Source organism: Lipotes vexillifer, unplaced genomic scaffold (assembly GCF_000442215.2).
Source record: "Lipotes vexillifer unplaced genomic scaffold, Lipotes_vexillifer_v1.1 scaffold53, whole genome shotgun sequence".
NCBI lineage: Eukaryota > Metazoa > Chordata > Mammalia > Artiodactyla > Lipotidae > Lipotes > Lipotes vexillifer.
In genome coordinates, this window is record NW_006791814.1 from 3,633,419 (window position 1) to 3,645,147 (window position 11,729).

Genomic DNA, 11,729 nt, shown 5'->3' on the forward strand with positions numbered 1-11,729 from the left:
CATCTTTTATTCTTGATTAAGTACTTTGTGTGGAGATATTAGTAGACAGTAGTCATCAATGTAGAAACACAGACGTTTTAATACACACACAATATATATACATATATCCATATATGTATATATATACATATATCTCCAACTGAACAAACATTTCAGGAAACAATACTTTATCTCATTCTCTATGAAACACTTCGATATTTTCTATTCTGTTCTGTTCTATTCTATTCTTTCATTTTTTTAAATGCAGGTCATGACCCAATAAATTGATTTTGCCAATGAGTCAACATCTCCAGTTTGGAAATCTACTCTTTTCTTTGGTTTGGAGCAGGCAGACACCTGTAACATTGGACTGCAAGGTAAGGCAGGGAGTGGAGGAAAGGGGACATATTATCGCTTAGCTCAGTACTTCTCAAAACTGGGGATAAGATGAAAGTTTCAGCTTGATATCTGCTGGATGGCAAGCTTTGGACCTCAGAGTCTTTGTACACTGTTCTCTCCACCTGGAGCAGCATCCTCCACCCTTGTCACCTGGTTCACTCTGGTACTTCAGAGCTCCACTTGCCACTTATTCCAGGAAGCCTCCCTGATTGCCTCAGTCTGGTTAGCTGCCTGCTTCTTGCTCCCTTAGTCCCTGGCACATCCCTGCTTGGCACCCAACACAATTTTTTCTTAGATTCTCTGGAAGGCAGGGACCTTTCCCATCCTGTTCGTTTCTACACTCTCCTCACCACCTGCCCACCACCCACCCAGTGTAGTGTAGCACTGGCTTCCTAATAATCACTCAGTAAATATTTATTGAATGAATTGATGATAGTTAATAGTAATAATGGCAACTACACATTCATCGCATGAGAAATCTTAGGAGAGATCAGTATAAATCCATTTTAGGGATGAGGAAACTAAAGCTCCAAGAGATCAAATAATATGATGGGGGGAGGGGAATAATCCAGCGTTGCCTGACTCCCAATGATACCTAATCACAGGATCTTATTTGTCCACATTCCCCTCAACACTGTCCAGGATGGGGCAAAGGGCAGGTCCTTAACAACCCCTGGGAGAACTGATGACAGGTTGATTAAAGAGATTTTCCGAAGCAGTGGCCACATCTAATTTTGGAGGGTTGCACTCGTGGGAGAGGATCTATGAGGTTTCCAGGCCCCCTGGATGTGGGGCTGTCTCAGTCCGGAGGGCTTCTGACAAACCAGGGAGGCAGGCCTTCCGATGACACACCTTTCTAGGCTCCTGGACACACTTAGGCTAAAACCCAAGGCCCTGCAAATCTGTGTGACCTGGCCCATGCCTGCCACTCCAGCGGCAGCCCCATCAGCCCGGCCTGTTCCGCTCATTCACGCGGATCCCGCCGCTCCGGTGTTCTTGCTGTCCTCACCCATGCCGAGCCCAGTCCTGCCTCAGAGCCTTTGCAGTCGCCATTCCCTCTGCCTGGGGTCTTCCTTCCCTCTCTAGTCCTCTCCACCCTACTTCTCAGGAACCCCCCCATCCAAAAACATCACCCTCTTCCTTCTCTGCTATTTTTTTCATAACACTAGTAACTTCTGGAAATTGCATATATGTTCATTTTCCGGTTTATTTCTGTCTTCTTCATCAGACAGGGAAGTCCCTGAGGACTCTGCTTGCTCACTGCCCTGGCCCCTAGGACTCGCTGTGGGAGGGTGCCTGACACACAGTTGGTGATCCATGAATGAATGAATGGGTTTCCCCCGTTTTAGACATATTGGGACATCGGCCTCTAGTTTCCCAGAAATGTGTGTCCCTGCGACTCACATCCAGGCCCCCAACACACACAAACTGTGGTTTGGGGAGGGGAAAGAAGGAAGGAACTTTCAGCACATGCGTACTTGCACCACTTTGCATGGGTAACTGGTGTCCAGCAAGCATGCAAGGATTATCTCCATTTGGTAATTGGAGAATCTGAAGCTTGCTCTCTGCTTGTCCCCAGTGTGTAGTGTAGTGTCTGGCATAAACATCTGGTGAACTTAATTGCACTGAATTGCAGAGGCTCCACAAACTGCTCAAGGTCACCAAATTAGGAAACGTGGAGCCAGATTTTGTTCAATTCCAGCCAGGGTTGCATGGCCGCCATGGTGCCATAGAAACTAGAGGGACACAACCTGTTAACATTCGAGGGCGGGTCCTCACCAGACATTCACCAGTTGGTAGCCCAGTCAGGAGCCCATCCTGCACCTGAGGCCATTCTCTATCTGCTTCTCCAACATAATTTTCCCATCAAGGTTCAGTTCAGATGTCACCTCCTCGAAAGCATCCCCTGATCTCCTCAAATCTAACTTCTCTTTTCTGCCACAGCACTCTGTGAATACTTGTGTATAATTGTTTGTCCACAAGCCTATCTTTGAACCCATGGGATGTATCTTGTTCCTCTTTATATCGAACCCTTTTTACAGTGCCTGGTGAATAGGTGGTACTACAGGAATATGCACTGAATGAAAGGATGCTTGGATGGATGGGTGGATGGATGGATGGATGGATGGACAAATGGGTGGATGGATGAATGACTGGAAGAACAGATAAATGGATGGATGGATGGATGGATGGATGGATGGATGGATAACTGGGTGGATGGATGGATGAATGGATATGTGGACGGATGAATGGGTGGATGGATGGATGGATAGATAGATGAATGGTTGGAAGAACAGATAAATGGGTGGGTGGATGGATGAGTGGATAGATAGATGAATGGTTGGAAGAACAGATAAATGGGTGGGTGGATGGATGAATGGATATGTGGGTGGATGGGTGAGTGGGTGGGGGGATGAATGAATGAATACTTCATGATCTATTGATTGAAAATAATTTTCATGGCAAAGTTGACATTAGACACCAATTCTTCTGGAGCATATTCCACATCTGATGGTACACCTAGCATGCAACAGTAGCAGTAGTGTCTTACTGAATGTGTATTTCTATGGCAGGCCTTGCATTAGAAGCACTTCTGCCAATCCTCTCAATAGCTCCGTTATTGACCCCACTTTACTAACAAGGAAATGGATGCAGACAAAGGTGGAGCCGCTTGCCCGAAGCCACACAGCAGATAACATCCTGGCACCTCTGATTTGGTGCTGTACTGCCCCTGGATCTTCCCACCCACCACCCGTCTTCCTCACCCTGCCTGGCCCCTCCCCCAGGTCCGCAGGCCCCAGGCTGGGCTCACCTCCATCTGCATAGGTCTCCGTGCCGTAGCCGTCCTGCAGGCCATTGTTCCAAGTGCCCTCATACTTGGCACCGCTGCTGCTGCTCTGCCGGGTTCCGTAGCGTCCCTTGAAGCCGTGCGTCCACTCGCCCTTGTACAGCCAGCGTCCCTTGGTCTCTATGCCCAGCCCATGCCGTTTGCCCTGGCTCCAGTATCCCTCGAAGGTGTTTCCACTGGGCCAGGTATACACACCCGCCACTTCAAAGCCAAAGTTCCAGGAGCCCGAGTATTCGCCCTGGCCCTTGGGGCCCGTGCACAGTCCGTGCCCGTGGGCCTTTCCCCCCTCCCAGCCCCCGCAGTACGCCCCGCCATCATCAAAGTCAAAGCGGCCCCCGCTCATCTCATCGTAGCCCCTGACCACCTCACCGTCCTCCAGCTTCGGGGGAGAGGGCAATGGGGGGGGGTGGTGCCAGCGACTCTCTCCAAGCAGCTCAGGGCCGCCCCCCCCCACCCCGGACTCACTGCGCCCCTGGAGGGGGTAAGCAAGATGCCACCCGAGGCTGAAGGAACCCAGGAGCCAAGTCAGCACTGGGTCGGCTGGTCAGTGCCATGCCTGGGAGGCCCCCACTCACTCAGCCAGAGGAAGGCTGCCAGCTGGGGAGGAAGTGGGAAGGAGAGGTTCAAAGTGTCCACGGAGTGTCCCAAACCCGGCTTCCATGGAGTCAAAGGAAAAACGGTGTGATCCCTTTAAGAAGTGCAGTGAACGGGGTGGGGTGGAGGGGTCCCCAGTCCGTTTTCAAAGAGGAGAAATTCCCCCTCGGTGACAACCCCCAGCGCGAGGTTGAATTCCTGCAGCCCGCTGGCTGGCCCCCTTCTCCGCCCGCGGTGGCTGAGATCCCCCCAGCCCTGCCCCGCCCCTCTCCAATCCTGCCCTCCTCCTGGGATGGAAAGGTCAGTGTTGCCCTAACAAGGCCATTGGAGCTCAGAAGCTGCTCCCAAAATAACCCCCTGGCCGGCCCAGCCTCCTTCAAAGTGGGAGGGGTATTTCAAACTGGGCTAGCGCTTCAGACTCAGGGAGTGGTTGGAGGGATGAGGACGGGAAGCTGAGAACTAAGCGTGGGCAGCTGGGGAGATTTGGTGGCTTTTCTTCTCTTGGGTAAGAGCTCCCTTCCACCTTCCTGGTCCCCTGAGTCTGCAGGCAGGGAGAGGAGAGGAAGACCAGCAGAACACCCGGTCCCGGAGCACTTAGAATCCCCCAGAGCACAGAAGTTAGCAAATCTCAGCCCCAGCACCACTCACATGCCCCCGCAGGACCCGGGGCTATTACAGCACCACTGCCAACCCCATAAAGGAATCTGGTGACCTAAAGAGAAAGGAACGGGGCGTGGGTTCACATATGCTTTGGAGAGTGGAGGAGAGAACTCAGGAAGAGAGGTGAGGTTCTGGAGACAAGAGTTGGGAAGATAAAGCGAGTCTGAGTCTAGCACAACCCCAAATTCCCTCCCTTCCCCCCAACCCTGGGAAAACCCTGGAAAGAACACAGTGCAAGAAGCACGGGTCACGGACCACTCCCTTTCTCTCTCCTGACGGGCAGGAAGGCTGCCCTCCTCTCTCTAGTTCTGAGACACAGTGTTGCTGGTTGTACTGGAATGAGGTCGTCTCAGAAATACTCAAGGATTGTGATTTTTTTTTTTTTTTTAATTCCCTTTCCAAGCTCTCTTTTGCTGTGTTGTCCTAAGAGCCTGGGAGGCCAGACTTCAGAAAGCTCTTGGGGCAGGGTCAAGAGCAAAGGGACTGACCAGCACTCAGGTTCCCACCAAAATCCAGTGAAAGGGACAAATGAATCTCCAAGACGAGAGGCAGTGGCCAAGGCTAGAGAGACTGGAAATTCCAACTGAGCCCAGGGTTACCAGGAACACGGAGTAATTTTGGGAAAGATAGGAGCCACCAAGCACAGGAAGCAGTGTGTGTGTGTGTGTGTGTGTGTGTGTGTGTGTGTGTGTGTGTGTGTGTGTGTGTGTGTGTGTGTGTGTGTGTGTGTGTGTGTGTGTGTGTGTGTGTGTGTGTGTGTGTGTGTGTGTGTGTGTGTGTGTGTGTGTGGGAGATGGGGGAGGAGGAGGATAGAAAAACTCACCAAAAAAGCAAGCACAGAAGTGACTTGAGAACATTCAACTATTATTCTCTAACTTCAGACTAATCTGTCATACTCCAAATCCCATGATGACTTAGGCCACTTAAAGTTGCTGCAGAAGATGTGTTCTTGTCTAAGGAATGGATAGAAAAGCCTCTCTCCCTTCACCCCAGCTGATCCTGGTTCTTACCACTTGGTTCCTTCCTCGTTCACAACCCTCTGTCTTAAAGAGCCCTTCTCTGCCCACATCTCACCCCCAGGTAGAAACACCCAGCCCCAGAGCTCTCTACTGCTGGTTCTTTGCCAAGCTGACACGCAGCAAAAAGCAGTAGCTAAAGACTGTATCATCCGGGTTTTGACTCACTCCTCCCGCGGATTGGCCGACAGCCTGCTTGCACAATTCACAGCTGAGAGCACCTCAATGCTGCCCCAAAAGAGTTCTGCTGTTGCCACTTCTGATGGGTCTTTGGAAAATCACACGTTTCTTTCCAGCTCTGCTCTCCAGGGGAGAGGAAAGAGCATCTCAAACTGGAAGCCAGAGGGAGTTCAATACCCTTTGTGGTTAAATGCCAGCCAACTCACCATGATCCTGTTCTAAGGCTGGTGGCTACTGCGTTCTAGGGAGCTGTTCCGCCTGCATAAGTGTAGCCACCGTACAGCTCCCTACGGTGATTCCCTACCAAGGGTGGGTACGCGTAAGAATCACGTGTAGAACTTAAAAACATGAACAGATTCCAGAGTTCCCCCCCCCCCCCCGCCATCTCCAACCTACTGAATTAGATAGTCCTGGGAGAAGGCTTGGGCACTTGCATTCTTTTTAAAAGCTGCTCAGATGAATCTGACCCTCATCCCTGGTTAAGAACCACTGTGGGGGCAGTGCGGGGTGGGAATGAATTGGGAGATTGGGATTGACATATATACACTAATATGTAAAAAACAGATAACTAAAAAGAAACTGCTTATAAAAATAAATAAATAAATTAAAAAAAAAACCCCACACACAAATGGGGAGGGGTTTAAAAGTCATCTTGTCCAATCCCTATCAATATATCCAGGAGATTTTTTACAGAACTAGAACAAATAATCCTAACATTTATGTGGAACTGCAAAAGAGCCCGAATTGCCACAGCAATCCTGAGGAAAAAGAACAAAGCTGGAGGTATAACCCTCCCAGACTTCAGACTATACTACAAAGCTACAGTGATCAAAACAGTGTGGTACTGGCACAAAAACAGACACATAGATCAAGGCAACAGAATAGAGAGCCCAGAAATAAACCTACATACCTATGATCGATTAATCTATGACCAAAGAGGCAAGAATACACAATGGAGAAAAGACAGTCTCTTCAACAAGTAGTGCTGGGAAAACTGGACAGACACACATAAAAAAAAAAAGAAGCACTGTATGTTTTCAAATTAAGAAACAGTTTCTTAATGATGTACAAATTCATGCATCCACTTACTTACCATCGGCTGTGTCAGGTAGATAGTTGTGGAGTTAGATTTGTGTTCAGATCCCAGTTCTGCCCCTCACAAGCTGTGTGGCCTTGGACAAATTGTTAATTTCTCTAAGCCACAAATTCTTCATCTGTAAAAGTACCTATCTCAAAGGATTCTTGGTATTAAGGATAATAGTATCTACCTTATATGGCTGGGTGAGTATTATGTGAGTTAATGCTGTAAAAAGGCTTAGAACAGACTAAACACCTAATAAATGTTAGCTAATATCAATATTATCCTCACACGACAAGTTGCTTTTCAAACTATCATGATTAATAAAATAGTCACCAAAGAGGGAAGAATCACCCCTAAATATTAAGTACATTGACACTGAAGCCCTCCTTACTCTTCGCAGTACATGTTTACTCAACGTTACCCTGTGGTTTTTCCTTTTTTAAACTGATAAACTGTGTTATTGGTAAAGGGACACTTTGATTTCTTAAAAGTTTAAGTAAATTCTTTGCCAAATTTGGTACTGGCCTTAAGTGACCAGCCATTCCTTTTTTGCATCTCCCTTTAAACCAGTGAGTTTCAAGGAAAGGGAGACCCCTCGTGGCCACATGCACATGACAACAGATTTTTCTTAGGAAAACCAAGTTCTTCAAACCAAAGAGAATGGTCTTGGGATGAATTTTAAACTGTTTTTATAGGTAGCTATCCCATTCTCTCTTTTTCACAGGGTTTTTCTCACTCCATGGTTCTGTTCTTTGGTCGGAGGGGGCAGTCACTTGCTTCCTCTATTTCTTTCTCAACTTCTCAAGCACGGCTTCTTCCTAGGGAAGGTGGAGAGGAGAGAATTGAAAATGCAGAACAGAGAACAAATGCACACAGATATCCACTTGAGTTTCTTCTCAGCCATCAAAGACTTAGCTGAAGAAGCCTCACCTCCCAGACAAGTTACCTGGCTGGGTTATGTGCCTTCCCACATACTGGCTCCTCCCTCAAACTATGAACTGTTTGAAGCAAAGATTACCTTGATTCCAAAAAAAAAAAGAAGTGCATGAACACGTCCTAAGTGCCTGCCTGGCACTCTGACTTCTCTTTGCGTGCCTGGCACCTGCACATACTGGGTGTCCTCATCTTCCATTCTGCGCATTATTTGGCAACTGACCACTCCCTTCTCGAGATGCTTTCTCATTCGACTTCTAGGGCTTGTCTCTTGGTTCTGCTCCTGCCTCGCCGGCTGCTCCCACTCAAGTCTTCTGCTGGTTCCTCCTCATTCCCCTGATCTCTATACCTTGGAAATGGCCCAGAGTTTGGTCCTCTGACTGATTACCTACATTTACTTCCTAGGTGATCTCCTTCAGTTGCAGAGCTTTCATTAACAGCCACATCCTGATGGCTCCTAACTTTGTATCTCCACCCTGTACCTCTCTCGATCTTCAGTCACATAACCAACCTCCAACTCAGCATCTCTACGTGATATCTCATGAGCATCTCAGACTTGGGAAGAACAAAACCAAACTCCCAAGGTCTCCTCCCAGATCTGCCCCTCCAGCCAACTCCCAGTGTATTAAAACCTTTGAAGTCATCCTTAATACCAACCCTTCTCTCACACCCTCTATCCATCAGCTCTACCTTCAAAATAATCCCGGGATACGTCTTCCCTCCCGCACTGCCAAGCATCCGAGCCACTAGAAACCACTGCCTACTGCAGGAGCCTCCTGACGGCCTCCTTCCCTTCCTTCTCCTGGTTCCCCTCTTAGTCTACAGAGCAGCCAGTGCTCTTTCTAAAAGACAAGTCTGATATGTCTCTCCTCTCCTCCAAACCCCCTCAAAAGCTCCCTATCTCTTCAGGAGTCAAGGCCTTTAAAACGGCCTCTGAGGGCCTCCACGATCTGCCCCTCACACTTCTGGACTTCGCCTGCTTCAAGCCACAGATATCCTTGCTGTCCTCTGCCAGGAATGCTTTTCCCCCAAACATCCACATGGCTCACTCCCTCACTTTCCTCTGGTCTCTGCTCAAATGTCACCTCACAGAAGCTTCTCTGATCACCCCGATTAAAATGGCAACCCCCCCCCCCCCCCCCACTCTATACCTTGGAAATGGCCCAGAGTTTGGTCCTCTGACTGATTACCTACATTTACTTCCTAGGTGATCTCCTTCAGTTGCAGAGCTTTCATTAACAGCCACATCCTGATGGCTCCTAACTTTGTATCTCCACCCTGTACCTCTCTCGATCTTCAGTCACATAACCAACCTCCAACTCAGCATCTCTACGTGATATCTCATGAGCATCTCAGACTTGGGAAGAACAAAACCAAACTCCCAAGGTCTCCTCCCAGATCTGCCCCTCCAGCCAACTCCCAGTGTATTAAAACCTTTGAAGTCATCCTTAATACCAACCCTTCTCTCACACCCTCTATCCATCAGCTCTACCTTCAAAATAATCCCGGGATACGTCTTCCCTCCCGCACTGCCAAGCATCCGAGCCACTAGAAACCACTGCCTACTGCAGGAGCCTCCTGACGGCCTCCTTCCCTTCCTTCTCCTGGTTCCCCTCTTAGTCTACAGAGCAGCCAGTGCTCTTTCTAAAAGACAAGTCTGATATGTCTCTCCTCTCCTCCAAACCCCCTCAAAAGCTCCCTATCTCTTCAGGAGTCAAGGCCTTTAAAACGGCCTCTGAGGGCCTCCACGATCTGCCCCTCACACTTCTGGACTTCGCCTGCTTCAAGCCACAGATATCCTTGCTGTCCTCTGCCAGGAATGCTTTTCCCCCAAACATCCACATGGCTCACTCCCTCACTTTCCTCTGGTCTCTGCTCAAATGTCACCTCACAGAAGCTTCTCTGATCACCCCGATTAAAATGGCAACCCCCCCCCCGCCCCAGCCCTTACTCTCTCCTAATCCTTCTCTCTCCGTAACATTTTCTGCACTGAGGACATGATGCTGTTCTAGTCCCAGCACCTAGTATAGTGTGCCTGGTGTGTTGTCAGCACTCGACAAGTATTTGTTGAATGAATGTTCAATGAACAGTTATTAAGTAAAGGGACGTGTCAGGAGGCCACCTTCCAAAACATCAGAGTAAAAATTCCTCAAGCCACAATCTGAATCCATTTTCCAGGATGCATTTGACAAACACTGGTCCCATAAGTTGCACTCACAAAAGGTCAAATGTTCTAATCAGGGACACATTAAAGCTGGCCCATCTGGGTGTGAGCAGAGTAATTGAGGGCTTCAAGATTCATGTTTTGAGGAAGATTTTGACTGAGATGTAAATGCTTACAACTCCTTCCTGCAAATCTGGAATGCCTAAGCTTTCATCCAAGTTTGAATTTCTTCAACAGGTTACTCGGCCATTGGAACTTGGTCCTTTTCAATCCTGACACCCCTCCTAACAACCTTGTATAAGAGGAATGTGCATGATTCATCATTCTCTGGTGACTGTTCTGTTAATATAAGTAAATAACCAGATCACTGGTTTGATAAGTAAACTAAAAAGGACTTAAGAGACTTAGGAACAATTTTCATTCAAGTAACACGTTCAGCTCAATTTGCTCCACTTCTCTCTAGTAAAAAAGGTGAAGCAAAACACTAGTTGTGGAGGTCAGGGTTGGGGAGGTAGGTAGTTTTACAACCAGAAGCTCTAATAGCCTTCAGTGGTTCTCAAAGAGTGGTCCAGGAATCCACTCCACCAGGGTACCTGTGCAGTCAAAACTATTTTCATAATATTAACACAGCATTTGTCTTTTTCATGCTCATTCGCTCACAAGTGTCGAGTTTTCCAGAAGTCATACGACATGGGATGTCACAAGAGATTGCAGAAGCAAATATGAGAATATAGCTGTTTTCCATTAAGCCCAACATTAAAGAGATTTGCAAAAACGTAAAACCCTGCCACTCTTCTTACTAAATATTTGTTTTGGAAAAGTTTTTTCCAATTAAATATATTATTTATATTAACTTAAATGGATTTGTGGATTCTTCATTATTTTTAAATGAAGTAATAGTCTTAAAATTTCTTAGTTTTAATTTCTAATATGGTAAACACAGGTAAGTATAACCCACATAAACAAGAGCTCTTTGAGATCCTCAAATTTGTACAAGAGTCCTGAGACCAAACAGTTTCAGAACTTCTGCCTCAGTTATTTGAAATAGTGCACCTTCTGTCAGCATTAAGAAAACTGTTAAGTTTCTAGCACTGTGAATGACAAGGCTCTCTTGCTCCAACCAGAGCCTTCAGATATTACTAAATTCATACTAAACTAGTAACTAGCTGGGGTCTCTCACTACTTAAGTTCAGGGCTTTTCCAGTAAATACCCTTCCCACCCCTCCCAAGTACAAATCACCGATTTATGAAGCCCAAACCCCACTGTCATGAATCAACTCCACATTAGTGGGGTGTTTTAGTGAAGAGTAAAACCTATTTTGTAATCGAAATAAAAGTGAAACAAACTTTCTGTTAACACGTTAAAATGGCTGGACAAATTTTCACTAAATTTGATAGGTATGCTTAGGATGGTCTGAATTAAGTTATATGGCACACATAAAATTCACTTTGGAGCCACCTGGAAAAGAAAGGGATTCATCCTCCAGCTGACACTGAGGACAGATTTTTTTTACCAAACTTTGGAGGGAACTGTGGGGCTGGTTGACCATTAAATACTGGATATGGCATGTATAAAATTCTCTTTGGGGGTTGCCAGGATAGGAGGGCAGTACAAAGAGATAATAACCATCCAGAACATTTGAAACTGAGGTATGAGATCTACACTGCAAGTGACTGAAACGTGCCATATGTACTAAAATGCCGGAGATGGAGAAGACGCACAGCAGTTTCAAATATCACACCCCCTCCCCCAACTGAAGCAGCCCCACTCCAAGTCACTTCTCACATAAGAAACTTCATGTGACATGTCTCAGGGTGAAGAGCACCAGCAGGGGTTTATTTAGTGATGGTTAATGATTCTCTCAAACAATATAG

The 11,729-nt window shown here is 47.2% G+C and overlaps 1 protein-coding gene across 1 annotated transcript in view; it reads right to left on the bottom strand.

Moving 5' to 3' along the window:
• JPH2 (junctophilin 2) overlaps positions 1–4,013 on the bottom strand; it is a 61,382-nt gene extending 57,369 nt beyond the window's left edge. Inside the window, exon 1 of the mRNA XM_007464802.1 lies at positions 3,191–4,013. Coding sequence (XP_007464864.1) covers positions 3,191–3,569 — 379 coding nt within the window. The 5' untranslated portion in view covers positions 3,570–4,013. The remainder of the gene's footprint in view (positions 1–3,190) is intronic.
• Between the last annotated feature and the right edge of the window lie 7,716 nt (positions 4,014–11,729).